At 44.5% G+C, this 19,511-nt stretch overlaps 1 protein-coding gene across 1 annotated transcript; it reads left to right on the top strand.

The window, feature by feature from the left end:
* Nucleotides 1–15,207: 15,207 nt before the first annotated feature.
* On the top strand, nucleotides 15,208–17,985 carry SAP18 (Sin3A associated protein 18). Its single transcript, XM_075262968.1, has 4 exons — nucleotides 15,208–15,379; nucleotides 16,090–16,199; nucleotides 16,807–16,929; nucleotides 17,460–17,985. Exons 1-4 carry the CDS (start codon nucleotides 15,308–15,310, stop codon nucleotides 17,614–17,616), a joined length of 462 nt encoding a protein of 153 aa, XP_075119069.1. The 5' UTR covers nucleotides 15,208–15,307; the 3' UTR covers nucleotides 17,617–17,985.
* The last annotated feature ends 1,526 nt before the right edge of the window (nucleotides 17,986–19,511 follow it).

The raw sequence follows: 19,511 nt of genomic DNA, 5'->3' as shown, positions 1-19,511 counted from the left end.
CTGTAGTTCTACCTTGAAATTGCTTCTGCTATGCTTCTTAGGGTAAGTTCACATGGGTTTTTTTGGTCTGGAACCTGAGGTGGAGGCCACGGGTAGCCACGACTGAATGGTGCACTGACCCGGCATCCAGTCACGCACTACGCTCCCGATTAGGCCCAATGAATAGGCCTAGTCTGGAGGAGGGTGTGTCTTCAGGCCAAATCGCGAGGAACAAACCGGCTCCCGGAAAAAAAGAGCAGACCGGTTTCCATTGATTTCAATGGGAGCCGTCTTTTTGATCTGAATTTTGAGGCGGATACCGCTTGTGTGAACTTACCTTAACTGTCAGCAGTAAACTGGTTACAAACCTAATCTCAGTACCAGGGGTGAACCTGCATGTTTTGCCGCCCGAGGTGGACTAAAGAAAGCTGCCCCCCCCCTCCCGGAGGAGGGGGCGGGGTGAAGTGAAGGGGGTGGGGCAGAGCGAAGGGGGCGTGGCAGAGCGGCGCTAGCAGGTAGAGAGCAGGCCCCAAGAGGACCTGCTTTCTGCTCTGAGCGTGAGGGGAGGCCGCTGGAGCAGCGCTGCTCCAGCGGCCTCCCCAATCCACCGCTCGGTGCAAAGCCAGTCCAGGACAGCGCTGCTCAGTACCTTGTATAGGTGTTTGTACAGTTTCCAGATGTGCCTCTGTTATTCAACTTTTGGAGCCCCATTTCATGAAAATCACAGTCTTATTCATGTGCAAAGAGGGAAATGTGCTTTAATTGGGAATGCAGGGCAGAAACCAAGGCCCAGACAAGTTACATATGGGGCTCCAAAGGTGAATAACTGAGACATATTTGGAAAATGTAGAATCTCCTCTGCAAGGTACTGAGATTACGTTTATAACCAAAGATATGGAATGTCCTTGCTTGAAACAAATATTAATGGTACGTTCCAGTAAGAAATTTCCCACTTGAAAATGACCGTGTGTGTTGTGTAATGTTAATACTGAATAACTTACTGACAGCTTTATTGTGAAGTTATGTTCTCCTTCTGGAGCACTGACCTCCTTTCTGCTCCTCTGATGTGCACAGGGCTTCCTGTATGAACATGAGATCCAATTCACGATGCAGGTCTGTGGGGGTCAGATCTAGACTCTCATGGCTCTCTATAGTGATTGTGATGGTCTGTTAAGAGTACTGTTCTGTATAGAACGCTCCAGAGGGAAGCACATAACTTCACAGTAAAGCTGTCTGTACATTATTTAGTAGAACGACACTACACACATGCCTTTTTTCAAACTAAGAGGGAATTTTTTTCTATTGTAGTGCTTCTTTAAAGGACTTTACTTGTATATACCTGCAGCTACATTCTATACATGGGTGGAATGTGGCAATTTACGTCCACCCATATATTGTCATTCTAATAGTAGAGTGATATAACCTTACTTCTGCATTGGTCATGTGCACATGAACTCTGATTAAATTGAGTAGGATTGTTGCTTCATTTCTCTGGCCGCGCTGACTTGTGATCTCTGGATATAAAATACTTCTTTCATTCCAGTTGGCCACACATGAGATGGAACTGGGAATCTCTAAGCTCCACATCAAACTTCAGCTTTGCCAACATATTGTGTGTTCTTATGACTGTTTCTACATTCCACTTGAAATATGCCATAGATTTCTGTACAGCGGAAAAAAACTAATTTTCATGGGTCACGTTGTTATCGTATATTGTTCCTTCACTACCTTTAAAGGGGTTTTCCAAGAGGAAGAAGATGTTTACCGAAGCAGAATGGGTTAAAGAGGATCTTTCATGTCCATAGGCGGTATTATATATATGCTGAATTCACTGCACTGTCAGCTTTGACGGTACATATCCGGGTGCCGAAGGTATTGATGTCATTAGATTCGGCACCAATATCTCTCTACTGTCAGAAAGGTGGGCTTTACAGCTCAGCGTCACTGCTGGGCCGTGAGAAAAGCCCCCCTGACAATACAAGGCTATTGAAGTAGTACTGTCGGACAGATATGGGCTGTGTTATATTGCTCAGTCCTCTTCAAGCCAATGTAAGTGTGTTGTAATACCATACACAGCCCATGGACATAAGTGGCGCTGTGTCTGTAACAAAGCAGCTGTGTTTTTTAATCTCTTGTAACCAGAGCACAATGAATATGTGTATTTAATCCAAAGATTGAAAATGTTTCAAACCAACAAATCTACAGTATGTCAATAAAAATGTCAGGCAATATGTTATAGAGTATGAGGAGCGGAGCAGACTGATACATAGTCTTGTCAGAAAAGTTTCAGTATAACTTCTCATTTATTCATCTTTTCATTTATTTGTCTCTCTCTGGAGGACCTGACCTGCATTACACAGACAACCCAATGATTTTATGGGAACTGTGTAATGCTACATTGCCACAGTGGAGGTGCTGCAGGGAAGTTGGACACTTGGTGCACATTACATCTGATCGCTGGGGGTCCCAGCAGGGTAGACCCTGTATTCAGCTTATTAACAACTCCTTTATTCTAACAACTATCAGTCTAGACCAGGGATAGGGAACCTTCGGCTCTCCAGCTGCTGTGAAACTACAACTCCCAGCATGCTCCATTCACTTCCATGGGAGTTCCAACAACAGCAGAGCAGGTATGCATGCTGGGAGTTGTAGTTTTGCAACAGCTGGAGAGCCGTACGTTCCCTACTGCTGGTCTAGACGCTACAGCGATATCTCTGGTCTGTGCCAGTCGCTGCCTATTCATTATAGAATAAAATATAAAGTTATCCCCTCATCCACAAGGCTCTCCATAATGCCGCACCTCCATATATTTCCTCCCTCATCTCTGTCTACCGCCCAACCCGTGCTCTCCGTTCACTCAATGACCTAACACTTACATCCTCTATTATCAGAACCTCCCACGCTCGTATACAAGACTTCTCCCGAGCTGCACCACTTCTCTGGAATGCTCTACCCCAGACAATCAGATTAACTCACAATTTCTACAGCTTCAGGCGCAGACTAAAGACACATCTTATCAGACAAGCCTATCCCAATTCCTAATGTAAACCCTGCCACATCCCTAAAACTAACCCTCCTCTGTTCACATTCCCACACAATATGATGTTGTATCAGACTAACTTTATATGTCCAGGCACCATCTGCACATTAAAAAACACTGACTGGTGACGGCTCATACAGAATAATTTATAAGCATGATGAACATAACCTTTATCACAAATATGGCTGGACCACTGTATAAGCAATGCCGCCCCTACTACCTCTTGTGTCACCCCCTCTACCTCATAGATTGTAAGCTCTTGTGAGCAGGGCCCTCAGTCCCATTGGAAGAAGTGACTAGTTCTCTGTAATGTATCTTTTTGTCTGTACTTAAACCCTGCAAATTGCACAGCGCTGCGGAATATGTTGGCGCTATATAAATAAAATGTATTACTATAATGATGAAACTGAAGCTGATGCTTTCTAAAGACAATATAGCTATATAAGGGGAGCAAGACATCAACGATTAATCCCAATTACATAATAGAAAGACAGTACGTTCCAAAATTTTTTACAATCTGATTTTCTTACCTATCCCAAAAATTTTTGGGTGACAGCTTAGCTTTTATAGTTAGTGGAATTTTCCTGGCCCTAATGCAGGCCGTTTGGAAAGAATAATGTAAGAGAGGAATCTAATGAGTTCCAGGCTCGGGATCTGGCATACTTCTTCGGTTTCTCTGAACCGACTACTCCTTGGGGAAACAATCAAATGGCATTTCAGCCGTCAGGAACAGATGATATTAATATTGCATTGCTTGGCTCAGCTTATCAAATATTTAGTAAAGAAAAATCATGTATGGCACGATGGCTGCACGCCTATTACGCCGTGTCAAATAAATTCATCTTTCCTGTACATGTATTGTTTGAACATCAATAATGTGGTAGACACGTAAAGGAAATGTAGTTCAGGATATCAACAAGGATTTCTATTCCTTCATAGCGAGTAGGCTCTATAAATAACATTACGGTGTATTGGAAAATCAAGGAGCGTTCCCCTACTTAGTAACGCAACTTATACATTTCTATATGGTAATCCCTACGGCGCTAGGAGTTGGCGCACATATGGTTTGCCATATTTTATCTCCTCTTAAATATTGTTACGTTTATTGGAGCCTGCCAATTCATTTGTCAAGAGAAATAGGGAACTGGGATGTGAAGTCTCAGGGGGCGTTCACACGTAGTAAAGTGGCGCTAATTCTGCCACAATAACTCGCGCAAGAATCAGCGCTGCAAAACAGAATCCCAGTGACTTCAATGGGTTCCGTTTAACACGCGTAACACATTGAAATCAATGGGTTAAAAAGCCTACCATTGATTTTAATGTGTTATGCGCACTAAACGGAACCCATTGAAGTCAATGGGATTCTGTTTTGCAGCGCTGATTCTTATGCGAGTTATCGTGCCAGAATCAGCGCCGCATTACACCATGTGAATGCCCCCTTAATACACGATCCTTTTGTTTCCACCCAATGTTTCCAACAGCTTTTATGCAAAACATCCCTTTGACTATACATACATGCATGCTTGGCTGAACCAAGTTTGTATATCTATGGGGAAGTTGAGAGGAATAGCTGTTGACGTTTACACCAATAGCTATGGTAGTTGTATGGGCAACACAAGACTTGAATATGCTTCTAGTGTAGGGCCAAATTTGTAGCAGAATGCGGTCACAAATGTTCAGAGTGAAACCTGAGTGCCTTACATTATGTATTTACCTCTTATATGTTCTCCCTCCACTACACAGACATACTGATAGGGAATGTAGATTGTGAGCCATATATGAGACAGTGGCTCACAATGTCTGTGAAACGCTGCGGAATATGATGATGCTATTTGAAACCCAATATACACAATCTGGTCCGCAGTGGCCCCCAAGCACAGTACAATCTGCCCCGCAGTGGCCCCACCCACACAGTACAATCTGCTCCGCAGTGGCCCACAAAAAGGATTATACCTGTATACTCCACAGTAGCCCCCTCCCCACACAGCATGAAATGGTCCACAGTAGCCCCCTCCCCAGACAGTACACACATACACAATATACTTACCTGAAGAGCTGCCGGGTGTCCTCTCTTCTGTTCACTGCACGCGCTGATGACTTACGTCATCATGCCCGCACCGGTGCAGAGGTCACACTCTGTAGTCAGTGTAGGCCACGCGGTACTACATACACTGACAGCGTTCAGCTGGATGTGAATTTGTACAACCAGCTGAAGGCAGCGATCGCTCACTAATGGGGAATCATATAGCAGATTCCCCGTAGGTGAGCGATCCGGGCGACCGCACGTGTGTCGGCAGAGGGAGCTCTGCGTGCCCTGCCTGGCACGCGTGCCATAGGTTCGCCATCACTGCCCTAGATAAACACGTACAACTTGGTCTGTGTATCTGCCAGATTTACTGACCTGAACATCAGGCTCGGAGAGGGGTTCTTAGCAATACAGTTATCTATAATGCTAATAGTCCTTACCTCCCAGGGACCGTGTCCCAAACCAATTATAGCACAGGACAGTATGTTGAAGGGAGGCAGGGACTCCTATCATTATAGATAACTATACTACTAGGAGTTTCTATCCTGGCATGATGTTCAAGCCAGTAAAAACCAACGAACACACATAAGCAAACTCTGTAGTCTGTATCTAGGCTTATTGTATGTGGTGGATCCATTAAAGGGATCCTATCATTCAGACATCATTTTTTCTAAGTGCCACGTCGGAATACCCTTAAGAAAGGCTATTCGTCTCCTACCTTTCGTCGTTTTCTCAGCGCCACCGTTCTCCTACAATCCCGGTCTCTCTCGGTATGCAAATTAGCTCTCTCCCAGCTCTGGGGACGGGCCCCAGCACTCAAACAGCACTGGGGGCATCCCCAATGCTGGGAGAGAACTCTCTCCAGCACCGCCTCCATCTTCTTCAGGAACGGCCCCTTCATTCTCTTCTTCCGGCGGTGTCTTCTTACTTCCAGGCCTCGGGCAGAGCAGACTGTGCATGCCCACATGCCCCGAGAAAATGGCCGCTTACAATACTATGCAAGCGGCCATTTTCTCATGGCCTATGGGCATACGCAGTCTGCTCTGCCCGAGGCCTAGAAGTAAGAAGACACCGCCGGAAAAAGAGGTTGAAGAGGATGCTGCTGACAAAGATGGAGGCGGCGCTGGAGAGAGTTCTCTCGCAGCATTGGGGACGCCCCCAGTGCTGTCTGAGAGCTGAGGCCTGCCCCCAGTGCTGCAAAAGAGCTAATTTGCATACCGAGAAAAACCGGGATTGTAAGCGAACGGCGGCGTGGAGAAGACGACGAAAGGTAGGAGACGAATAGCCTTTCTTAAGGCTATTCTGACGTGGTACTTAGAAAAAATGGCATCTGAATGATAGGATCCCTTTAAAGGGATTCAATCATTTGATTCCCAGTTTTCTTCCTAACACATAGGAATAGCCTTAAGAAAGGCTATTTTACTCCTACCTTTAGAAGTCCTCTCTGGGCCGCTGTTGGGTAGATATCCTGGTTTTCTTCGGTATGCAAATGAGTTCTCTTGCAGAACTGAGGGCGGGCCCCAGCACTCAAACAGCACTAGGGGTGTCCCCAATGCTGCGAGAGAACTCTCCAACACTGGCCTCTGTGTTCTTCTGACACGCCTCCCCGCGATGTCTTCTTCCGTCGGCTTCTTCTAGAGTTAAAATTCACACATGTGCAGAGCGTACTGTGCACGTGGCCACAAGAAAATGGCCGCAGACATGCGTAGTCATTTGACAGAGCTGACTGTGCATGCGTGAATTTAAAATGTAGAAGAAGCCAATGGAAGAAGACATTGTGAGTAGGCTTGCGAGGATGCCCCCAATCCTGTTTGAGCGCTGGGGACTGCCCCCCCAGAGCTGCAAGAAAACTTATTTGCATACCGAAGAAAACCAGGATTTCTACGGAACAGCGGCGCGGAGAAGACGTCTAAAGGTAGGAGAAGGATAGCCTTTCTTAAGTCTATTCCTACGTGTTAGGGAGAAAAAATGGGATTCAGATGATTGAATCCCTTTAAAGATTTTGCACTGGGGTCGGGAGCTTCAAGTATTTACTTCTACCATTCATCAACACAATTTACCCGTCTTCCATTCCAGCATCTGGAGATCACTTGGTACCATTTCGCCATTCCCTCTGTTACATTGTGTTCCCTGTAAAATATGTGGTAGCCATTAACACACCATTCTAATGGGGCACATATTTACCTAGGATATAGCTATAAATACAGATATTTAGTGTAACAAATCCAGCTCTCCCCCACAGGGCTATAGGGATAGAAGACATTCCACACAATACGTGGAGCACACTGGGCATGCTGTGGTATGTATATCTGTCAGGTCTCAGATTTCCTCATCATGATGAATTTGTAGCTATGTAACCCCTTGATCTGGATGTATCCCTTCTGTATATGGGGCTACGTCAGGCCCACGCTGCTACAAGAAGAATGCAATTCATTTTATCCCTGCACTTTAAACTGTTTAGCAGATCGGTATTCACAAACTAGCGAATGTTCCTATCTGCTTCACTTCTTCTCCAAAGTGTAGATTAAGGTTAGGAATAAGGTTTCCTATAGGGAAGAACATGGCAAGCAAGCTTGGAAATCGGAGCCATGTTGGCTTTTTGTTTTGTTAGGTAGCACGCTACTTTCTTCCCCATAGGGAAACATTAAGATTGTGTGCAGACCACATATTTTAGCACTGTAACCCCTTCACGTTTCTTTCTACACAGCAGCGCCCCCACCACCCGCTGTGCAGGGAACTTCAACCTAGGAGATTATACATAAAAGGTATTCCCAAACACATACGGTATTTACATATGTAGACAATTAAAAGTGAAATATTTTTGCAAATATAAATAATTTGACAAGTTTTAATGACGGTCTTTTGTTCTGATCGGTTGCCAGTGGATACGACCACGGATTCAGGAACTTTCTATGGTCTGGAACTTGTCAGAAACCCCCGACAAAGTAATTCCAGCCTCCCTTCTGCCCCTGAGGGGGCATTCACACGATGTAACGCGGCACTGATTCTTGCACGATAACTCGTGTAAGGATCAGCGCTGTAAAACAGAATCCCATTGACTTCAATGGGTTCCGTTTAGCACGTGTAACACATTGAAATCAATGGGAGGCTTTTTAACCCATTGATTTCAATGTGTTACGTGCGCTAAACAGAACCCATTGAAGTCAATAGGATTCTGTTTTGCAGCGCTGATCCTTACACGAGATATCGTGCTAGAATCAGCAAGGCGTTACATCGTGTGAATGCACCCTGAAGTTACACCTCAGTTATTATAAGGGGATGGCATATGTTAGGTTGCGTTCGGTGACCGTTTCGCTTCAAATATGCAGAGAGAAAGTACTTTTCTCTCCACCGATTTTGGGTGGAAACCCGGCAGACTCCATTATAGTCCACAGGTAACCGCTTTATAAGTGAATAGGGTTTCCATTTTCACTTCCCCGTGTGAACTTGATGGACGGAAACCTGAACACTAGTGTGAACCTAGCGAAAATAATACTGATATGGTATCAGTATTGAGGTTGCAGCTTCCATCTGGCCCATAAACCAAGGAGACCCACAGATTACCCGAACCACACTAAGGTGGATTAAACTCCTTATCTCCCATAACCATCACTATCAAGAATTTGCTGTAGGGATTGGGATTCTGTTTTGGGAGGCCCCGGAGAAAAGATTGCACCGGGGTCCACAAGACTTTAGTTACACCACTGCATACAGCTCTGTTAAGGCTGGTTCACACTGAGCTTTTTGCAGGCGGATTTTGATGCGGAATCCACCTCAAAACCCCCCTGCAAAAACGGCTGCCATTGACTTCAATGGGAGCTGCTCGCTTTTTTTTCTGCTAGCTAGTAGCAGAAAAAAGAAGCGAGATGCCAGATCTTGCTGCAGATTCCACGGCTTGAGACACGCTCTTGTTTAGGCCCATTCATTCGGGCCTAAAAAGGAGTGGGATGCCGCGACAGAATACTACATCGGCATCCCGTTGTGGCTAGCCACGCAGAAAAGATGTGTGAATAGAGATGAGCGAGTACTGTTCGGATCAGCCGATCCAAACAGCATGCTCCATAGAAATGAATGGATGCACCTGGTACTTCCGCTTTGACGTCGGCCGGCTGCTTAACCCCCCGTGTGCCGGCTACGTCCATTCATTTCTATGCGAGCGTGCTGTTCGGATCAGCCTCAGTACTCGCTCATCTCTAGTTGTGAACATACCCTTGAGGTGTCTGTTAATCTTTTGTAGATTTGCTAGTGTGCTTGGGATCATTGTCTTGTTGTATGTCCCAGTTTTGGCCAAGCTTTAGCTGTTGACTAGACAGCCTTACTGTCTATACTTTGGTATTAGAGCCCACCATCTCCACTTTGGTCTCATCTGTCCCTGAAAGTTTGTGGTTTGCAAAGAAAAAAACGTGCTGCCATGTTCTTTTTAGAAAGAAGAGCCTTCGTCTTGACAACCAAAACTTGTTCAATGTTTTTCTAATAGTGTTTTCATGAACCTGAACATTTAGCATGGTAAGCTGTAGAGTCTGAAATGCACAGTACTGTGCAAAAGTTTAAGACAGGTGTGCAAAAAATGCTATAAAAGTAAGAATTCTTTCAAAAAATAGAAGTGTTAATAGGTTATTTTTGTTAATTAACAAGATTAAGTGAAGGAACAAAAGGAAAATCTAAATCCCATGAATATTTGGTGTGACCTTTGCCCTTAGGTGGAGTCCTGGAAGTGATGATCCGGCCCCCAGAGCCCTGATCTCACCATCATCCAGTCTGTCAGGGATTACATGAAGAGACAGAAGGATTGGAGCAAGCCTACATAGAAGATCTGGACTCAGTTCTCCAAGACGGCGGGAACAACCTCCCTGGTGAATTCCTCCAAAAACTGTCTGTAAGTGTGCAGAGAAGAATTGATGGAAGGGCAAAGGTCACACCAAATATTGATGTCATTTAGATTTCCCTTTTATTCATTCCCTTTATTGTGTTGACAGACATAAACTATTAACATTTCTATTCCTGAAAGCATTCTTACTTTGCAGTATTGTTTCAACACCTGCCCAAAAATTTTGCACATCACTATAGTGTTGGGTTATTTGCACCTTTTCTAAGCGCTACATGGTCTGACCTTGAAGTCAATCTGCTGGGACGTCCGCTCCTGGGAAGATTGTCAACTGTCTTGAAACTGTCTCTACTTGTGAATAATCTTTCTAAATGCAGAATAATGGACTTCAAATTATGAAATGTTCTTTTAACCCTTCCCAGACTGATGGGCAGCAACAATTTCTTCTCTAAGATCATTGCAAATATCTTTCCTCCTTGGCATTGTGGTAACACATGCTTGAGTACTTCAGACTTGCAAACTGCCAAAACTTCTGCTTTTCAAGGACATTTGATTAGTAAAATATGCCTGATACTTACCCTCTAGTTTTCTATGGAAGCAGTAAGGGTGGACGTAGTTATTCACACGTGGCTTTTTACATCTTGGCTTAAGTTTGTTTTAATAAATATTACAAGGGCAGAATCTGTTGTCTGAGGTCATGTTTATCAGGTCATGTTTTATGTTTCGATACATAACACCGTAGAATTCGAAGAGGGTGTACTTTGTTTTCCGCATGACTGTATGCTGCCACTTTACCAGATGGCAATAACCCTTTAATTCTGGTGTCATTGAATCATCTGGGGTCTGAACTCACTAATATTAATCTGTGTGCTGAGAACATCACACTCTTCATCACTGTCCTTTGAGACTATCAGAAGAATACAGGCCACCATTATGAGCAGCAGAGGTTTCCATCAGGCCGTTACCCTGCCTTATATATCCGGATGCTTCAGGGGCTTTAATGCCAGTACTATTCAGTTTTGCAATGCAAGGAGAGAGCTGAATAGCCTTGAACCTAATTAGAAGTGACTGCCAGTCCCATTAAGAACAGGTTTATCACCTGTCATCTCTGTTCTTGACCTCTAAAGTCAGGTCATCTCAAGCACTCAACTGAGACAGTAACAAAGGAAACCAATAAACAAGGGTCACTTCACTGGATTCCACTGGATTTCTTCATTGCCCTCACAATGGATGACTGCCATCTCGTGTCCACGCTCATATTACCTTGTGCCTTTGTCCTGGAGCCAAGTACTTCTAACACAAGAATCATGAATTTTACTGTGGAAATATAAAGATTAAACAGAAACATAAGGCTTAGTTCACACGTGAATTACGTGTGGCGTAACTTGGTCCGGAAAAAAAACGCTTCCTAATTAGGAAGTGGTTTTTGGACCTTGTTGCGTTTTTTGGAGTGGTTTTTGGTAAAAACCGCTTCAGAAAACGCCAGGCGGTTTTCCCTTCCGCTCAGTGAATGGACCGTAATAAACTGCGTTGCGGTTTTTGCCAAATACCACGACGCGGTTTTTGCCAAATACTGCGACGCGGTTTATGCCTCCCATTCACTTCTATTGACTTCCTGAGGTGGAATCCACCTCAAGAAAGGTCATGTCGATTCTTGGAATGTTAGCGGTCTCCATAGCCCACCATTGTGAGGGGGTGGATTATGACGTGGATTCCGCGCCATAATCCGCCACTTCTGTGCCCGTGTGAACGGGCCCTAATAGTTTAAAGGTACAGTACATTCCCATCTGTATGCTATATAGACATAGATGTCGGATAAATGTGGGTTCCACATCTATCTCAATAAAGGGGGTGCAAGTGAATGAGAGAGCTGCACATGCGCAAGTTTCTTCAATAACTTGTATGGAAGTTCCAAAAAAAGCCGAAACTGTCTTGTGATATATGTTGATGCTAGAGGTGGGACCCGCATTGATCAGGCATTTATATGGAAATGTCATTGAAATCACAGTGGGGGACTGACTGTAAGTGTACTGCAACGGCTGTGGGCGGATAATAGTGACTACGGCGTCCAAGGGTTTTGTACTTGTTCTTCCGTGCCCTGTCCACTGCATAGTGGTGGTTCTGGTGAACTGCAGCGCTCCTAGAAGCTACTTTCTTTCTTATGGTAGAGTTGGAAGGGACCTCAAGGGCCATCGGGTCCAACCCCCTGCGAGTGCAGGTTTTCCTAAATCATCCCAGCTATATGTTTATCCAGATTCTGCTTGAAGATTTCCATTGATGGCCCACCACCTCCCGTGGCAGCCTATTCCACTCTCTCACTACCCTCACTGTCAGAAAGTTTTTCCTAATGTCTAATCTGTATCTCTTTCCCTTTAGTTTCATCCCATTGCTTCTTGTACTTCCTTGTGCTAATGAGAATAGGGGAGATCCCTCTGCACTGTGACTACCTTTCAGATATTTGTAGACTGCTATTAAATCTCCCCTCAGCCTTCTCTTCTGCAAACTAAACAATCCCAGTTCTTTTAGCCAAGATATACTATGTCCACGGCATTCCCTTGGTCCAACCATTCAGTGATTTTGTTGTAGAAGCAAATCAGGTTAGTCTGACAAGATTTATTGGTCATAAAGCCGTGCTGGCTCTGGTTAATTAATGCCTTCCCATCCAGGTACTGAAGTAAATGTTCCTTGACAATTTGCTCAAAGATTTTTCCTGCTATCGAGGTCAGACTTACCGGCCTGTAATTTCCTGGATCGTCCCTTTTCCCATTTTTGTAGATGGGGACAACATTTGCCCTTTTCCAATCTAAAGGGACCACTCCTGTTTCCCATGACTTACCGAAGATTATAGCAAGGGGTTCTGTTATTTCCTCTGCTATCTATTTCAGGACTCTAGGGTGTAAATCATCTGGTCCTGGGGACTTGGTTTCCTGTAACTTGGCTAAGTGCTCTCTTACTAGACCTTCGCTTATAGTCAGCTTGGAGTCCTCCTTCCCCTCATCTCCATCACCATTAATGTCGATATTTTCATTAGTTTCTTGGGAGAAGACGGATACAAAATATGAATTTAGTAGCTCCACCTGCTGTTCCACCATGTTAACTGTTTCTCCTTTGTCATTCTTCAGGACTCCAATGGTCTCCTTCACTTTTCTTTTAACATATCCCCAAAATCCTTTTACCTTACTCTTTGCCTCTTTTGCAAGCTTCAATTCGTGTTCAGCTTTAGCTGCTTTGATGCTTGTCTTGCAGAGTCTGCAGACTGCTGTGTACTCTTCCTTAGGTATAGTTCCCATCTTCCACTTTTTGTATGTTTCCTTTTTAGCAGGTTATGTAATTTTTTGGTCATCCATCCTGATATTTTTAGGTGCTTCCCATTTTTCTTCCTTCTAGGTATTGTTAGTTGCCCTGCTAAAGTCGAGCCTTGAAGTCTGTGTCTTCTCAGGTCTTCTTCTTCTTGCAACCCCAAACTCAAGTATAGCATGATCGCTGAATCCCAGTGTCCCTGCTACCCGTAGTCCCTTAACCATGTGCTCTTTGTTGGTTAGGACTAGGTCCAAAATGGATGTTCCTCTCGTGTTTTCTTCTACTAACTGGGCAATGAAGTTGTCTGCTAGAAAGGATAAAAATTTGATGGAGCCTTTACTCTTGGCTGTGTGGGTTTCCCAATGAATGTCAGGGTAATTGAAGTCTCCCATGATCACTATTTCATGTTTCTTTGAGAGCGTGGTCATTTGCTGTGAAAAAATCTCATCCATGTCTTCTGTCTGTCCTGGTGGTCTGTAATAAACGCCTAGTATGATGTCCTTATCATTGTTTTTCCCTTGAATTACTACCCAAATAATTTCCAGTAGATTATCATTCTGTAAAACTATAATTTCTGTGGAGATGTTACAGTTTTACAGAATGATAATCTACTGGAAATTATTTGGGTAGTAATTCAAGGGAAAAACAATGATAAGGACAGCTGATCCGTATGGGGTCCAGGTGTCAGACTCCAACAAACCACATACTGATGACCTTTCTTATGGATAGGTCATCAATAATATGAAAAGTCAATATGGGGCCAGAAAACCCCTTTAGGCTAAGGCCCCACGAAGTGTGCCGCAGCAAAGAAAATTCTGTGGGAAAAACCATGGTGACATCACATTGCGTTTTTTCCTGCAGAAAATCTGCAGAGGTTTTCCTTTCTTTTCCTTCCTTTATGCCGCCGGCGTTTCTGTAGGTATAAGTGACATGTTGCAATTCCCAAAACCGTAACAGGGTTGTAAATTGCAGCAGCTCCACTGCACGTATATTTTGTTAGAATCCCATTCATTTTGAAGTAACTGTAAAACGCTGTCTTTTTTCCGCAACGTTTCCACCGCGGCATTTATAATATAATTTACTTCTGTACAGCTTTATGGTTTAATGGGATTGTCCAACTCTTTGTTCACAAGGTTATGTTGTGCTGCAAGTAGGGTAATTAAAAAAAAAAAAAAGTACTCACCTTACCCAGGTCTTCAGTTTCCAGTATCGGCAGTCATGTGCTTCTGTTTGGCATCCTGTATGTGTCAGGTGATGGCGGCAGACAGTCACAGTGCTAAGTGGTGATCTCTTCACAAACAGCATCTCACTGTGAAGGAATTTGTGCAGAGGTCACTGCTGAGGCCTGACTGGCTGTAGTGGTCACCTGACGCAAAGAAGATGTCAGCCGGGACTTCTAAACAGGAAAAATTAAAGGGGTTGTCCAGGATTTGGAGGCCTATGTGGGTGTAAAATAAACCCCACATACTTACCTATCTTTGGCATTCTGTTGTCCAGTTGCTTTTCACTCCCATGCTGGCTCTTACTGTATCCGGAGGGGCTCACGTGACCAATCAGTAGTGGTCGATTGGTAAGGAGTCGGTGATGTATGTGAGTGAAGTCACTGTTCCCTCTATAGCACCTGCTCAGGCCACTGTTTGGTCTCAGAGGTCATGTGACCCTTGCCGCTAGCCCAGGACTGGACGCCAGAGCAGCAGGGCTAGATCTGTTCTATCTTTTCCCCTTCACACACCCAGCCTCCCCTAAATTACCTCCAATTTTTTAAAATTTTATTACCCCTGTAAATTTTTAACAATGACTTGGACACTTTTAAACGCCTTAAATTATTCTGAGCCATTAAACACCAATAATGATAAAGCTAAACCTGTAACATGTGAAGGCTGTAAATTACAATAACATCAGTGACTACCAGCTGCCCACTGACAGGTCACGCTGCGTCATGACGTCACATTCACGTCTAAGGCTCTTCACGAGATCATAGAGTTCACGGGGTTTTATTTCCAGACAAGACCCAGGCGGCAGACGGAAGGCGCGGTGACGTCATCACACAAAGCGGAAGGCGCCGGAAGTTGGCATTTGGCAGCTCTTTCAGTCCGCTGGACGCGAGGTCTTCACTGCAGCTTGTAAACTGGAGAAAATGGCGGTAGAGTCGCGGGTGACGCAGGAGGAGATTAAGAAAGAACCGGAGAAACCGATCGACCGGGAGAAGGTGAGGGAGCCATGCGGGATGGAGCCGCGTGTGCCCGGTAGGAAGGCGCCAGCGCTGCAGTGTTGTGGCACTGCATAGCCCAGCATGCATACTTACCTACACATAGAGGTGAGGGCTGGGAGTTGTAGTTCCGCAGCAGGCAGAGGTTGCTGATCCCGGGCCTATAACATGTACATGTGTGGACTGCTGCTCTGCCATTGACATGAATGAACTTCCAATGGTGTTGCTTTAATAATCATAATGTAGGTAATATATCTGATTATGATTTAGATCACAATGACCCAGTCCTACACGGCAGGCAGTCATACTTGTAGTCTGCACACTGTAGAGATAGTGTGGCGTGTAAACCCTCTACAACAGGCTTCAGGTATAAATCCGGTGCAGACCAAAATGCTGAAGGTACCAATTAGTCAGTCAGACAAATGAGGCGACTTTGCAGAGTTTAGATAAATTGTTGCTACAGCTTTGGTACTATGGTTTCTATGTGTCCATGGCTGCAATCTAAAGCCCTGTGTGTTCTTACCTTGTAGTCCTTCTCCCCAGCCTTTACTTCGTGCTCGTATGTGTTTGATGTTTTTCCCCCCTATATTGGTCGGAGGGGCTAAAAATAATTTCCATGGACATGACCTTGAAGCTACTGGTGAGACCTACCATAGGATATTGGGCTGTTCATAGTTACGTATTCATTTTGGTCCTTGTTGTTTCTCCAGACCTGTCCCCTTCTACTAAGGGTTTTTACTACGAACAATGGAAGACATCACCGAATGGACGAATTCAATCGGGGAAATGTTCCGTCTAGTGAGTTACAGATCTATACATGGTAAGGGGACAGAGCAGGTAAATGGCTTGTAGGCAGTGGTTATTGTTATTGGGGGGTAGGTTGTGAATCGGGCCTACTGGGCATTACAAGGATCCACAGCATCATACTAGACTCTGCTTCTGCCCACCTACAGCACTGCCCCATTTACTGGCTTGGACTTGTTGTAACTCCCTGCAGTAAATGGCCGGGGGGGTTAAGCGGCCGGCCAGTGTCAAAGCGGAAGTACCAGGTGCTTCCATTCATTTCAATCCGTGCGTGCTGTTCGGATCGGCTGATCTGAACAGTACTCGCTCATCTCTAATGCTGACCCCAGAACAATCCAAATGTTATATTCTAGTACTTTATCATATCACAATACATTGCCCCTAAAGAGGATCTGTAAGATATGTAGATAGAAAATATTTGTGCAAAGCTGACGGCTCAATTCCTTGCACTTAGCTTTGCCGGTATCTGCCCTGGTTCCACTGGTACCGGTGCCATTAGGTTTAGCTACAGGTATCACTGCATTGTCTCGGGGTTGTTCCTCACAGCTCAGTATCATCACGGGGCAGTGATATATTATATACCGTATGTCCATCATGGTTTTAATTCTCCTTGTTTTCAATAGGATGGATGCTACTCTGAAAGAACTCACCAGTCTGGTGAAAGAAGTCTACCCAGAGGCCCGAAAAAAGGGAACACACTTCAACTTCGCTATTGTTTATCCAGACACCAAGCGACCCAGCTACAGGTATGTGAGGGTGTCCCTGGGCCATGCGGTCATTGGATGATCTTGACTTGTTAGATGCAGCCTAGGAGCTCTGCTTCTCCTGTGAAGGCTTGTGGTCTACATGTTTTTTTAGTAACTTAAAGGGGTTGTTCAGACAAAAATGTACAACCCTCTTAAAGTTAAAATAAGCTGGGGACAGTGGGGGAAAATAAAGTATTCTCACCTGTCCTTATTGCTCTGGTGTCCTCTGGTGACTCCTTGTTCTTCTGTTCCACTGGTGTCTCCTAGCGTTAAGCTGAAGCCGCTGGTTGGCCTCAGCAGTCACATGACCACGGAGGCCATTCAGCAAAGGGCCTGAATATCACTACTTGTGACATCACGGGTCCTGAGGCTGCTGATTCACTAATGCAGGTAGTGCAAAAGAATGGGGAGGTGTGGGACGACAATGGAGCAATATGGACAAATATATAATATAATATATATGAACCTGCCATAATATCTATTGTTATCCCAGTGCTAGTAACTACATACTGTCCTGCTTGTTCTTACAGGGTTAAAGAAATCGGCAGTACAATTTCCGGAAGAAAAGGATCAGATGACGCCATGACGTTACAATCGCAGAGATTCCAGATTGGTGATTACCTCGACATAGCAATAACTCCACCCAACAGAGCTCCACCTCCATCTGGACGTATGAGACCGTACTAAATATTTTTTTTGTAATGAACTTGTTTTTTTCTTCAAGAAATCGTCATTTCATGTCTATTGTTCTGGCCCCCAACATACATACTTGACCTTAAAGGGATTCTACCATTAAAACCTCTTTTATTTTTGTAGATCAGACGTCGGAATAGCTTTTAGAAAGGCTATTCGTCTCTTACCTTTAGATGTGATCTCCGCCGCGCCGTTCCTTAGAAATACCAGGTTTTAGCGGTATGTAAATTAGTTCTCTGGCAGCGATGGAGGAGTCCCCACTGCTGCTCGAGAACACGATCCTGCGACGCCTCTATCTTCGGCTGGATCCTTCCCTTCTGTCGTCTTCCTCCTGCGTCACCTCCGACACCTGCGCAGTTCGCTCTGCCAGTGAGACACTAGTAGAGCCGACTGCGCATGCCGGCCAGTGGCCATTTTTGGGAGGCCGCTCTTGCTCTTATAGTTCAATGCAGGAGCGGCCTCCCAAAAATGGCCGCCATTCGCACTTGGCTCTGCTGGTGTCTCACTAGCAGAGCCAACTGCGCAGGCGTCGGAGGTGACGCAGGAGGAAGACGACAGAGAAGGGGAGGATCCAGCCGAAGATAGAGGCGTCGCAGGATCGTGTTCTCGAGCAGTGGGGACGCCCCCATCGCATTTTCACCATTGGGACCCGGCCCCATCGCTGAGAGAACTCATTTGCATACCGGTTAAAACCGGTATTTCTGAGGAACGGCGCGGCGGAGATCACATCTAAAGGTAAGAGACGAATAGCCTTTCTAAAGGCTATTTCGACATCTTATCCACAAAAAAAGAGGTTTTAATGGTAGAATCCTTTTAAGGACTTATTCAAATGAGCATAATGCTTTCGGGAAGAGATAAGCGGCTATAATACAGTCTGTACAACATGGATACATTGTGCGCGTCTGAATAAGCCTCTAGGGTTCAATCAATATGTCTTTTCTTTTTTTTTTTTTTTTTTGTATTGCTTTGTTGCTTGTATCTTTGAAAAATAAAAATGATAGTTTTAATGTTTGGGTCTTGTATGGTGATCTGGAATATTCTAGACCAGGGCTTCTATAACTTTTTGGACTTGCACTTCATCATTCGATCTGCTATGCCAGGGACTCGCCAGCAGAGAAATACCACCATGGAATGCCAAACAAGTGAGACATAATACCCCCTCTAGTGGCAACCAAAAGGAAACTCTGCCCCATTTGATAAAGTGAACATGACAGATAATTGTGATCTAGAAGAATTGTTCTGGTATCACAAGAAAGCCGAGATTCTCAGCTCTTGTATGCTGCCGAGATTGAAGTAGCCATAAAACAATTAGATTTATATTAGTAGTTAAAAACAATCAGGATTGTGATTTTTATTCGCAGTGTGAACTGCAACATATTAAGGGCAAACTCCTGACTGTTTTTAACTAGTGATATCTCCGGGTCTGTTATAGCTAGTATTTCAGTCTCTTCTTTCTTGTGATACCAGAACCATCTTTCTAGGTGTTACAAAACCAGAGATACAGCCATTTGAAATGACAATCTCTTCTTGGGCAAATACTTTAGCTTTAACATATTTACAATACAAATGTTTCTAAATTTTGCATACTAAGAGCTCAGTTAGGCTGTGTTCACATGGAGCAATTTGCCTTAGATTTTGGGCAGGATTTCACCCTTGAATCCAGAGCAGATTCCTGGAATCTGCATCCCATTGTTTTCAAAGGGATGCAGAGATCATAGCAAGACGCAGGGGAGAAAAAAAAAGCGCTTGATCTTGTTGCGGATTCTGCAGTCGATTCTGATGTGGTGTCCACAGCTTGAGACTCCCTCCTGATTAGGCCCATTCATCGGCATCCCTTTGCGGCAAAAGAATGTCGGTGTGTAAAATAATGAATTCCTCTTAATCTTCTA

This window comes from Leptodactylus fuscus, chromosome 2 (assembly GCF_031893055.1).
Source record: "Leptodactylus fuscus isolate aLepFus1 chromosome 2, aLepFus1.hap2, whole genome shotgun sequence".
In the NCBI taxonomy this organism is placed as follows: Eukaryota; Metazoa; Chordata; class Amphibia; order Anura; family Leptodactylidae; genus Leptodactylus; species Leptodactylus fuscus.
This window is presented reverse-complemented; position numbering and strand designations above follow the sequence as displayed.

Excerpts from the sequence above, each read along its gene's own strand:
- SAP18 (XM_075262968.1), top strand. The coding sequence starts at position 15,308 with ATGGCGGTAGAGTCGCGGGTGACGCAGGAGGAGATTAAGAAAGAACCG. Across the intron at positions 15,380-16,089 it reads AACCGATCGACCGGGAGAAG|ACCTGTCCCCTTCTACTAAG; the intron begins GTGAGGGAGCCA and ends TTGTTTCTCCAG. Across the intron at positions 16,930-17,459 it reads ACCAAGCGACCCAGCTACAG|GGTTAAAGAAATCGGCAGTA; the intron begins GTATGTGAGGGT and ends TTGTTCTTACAG.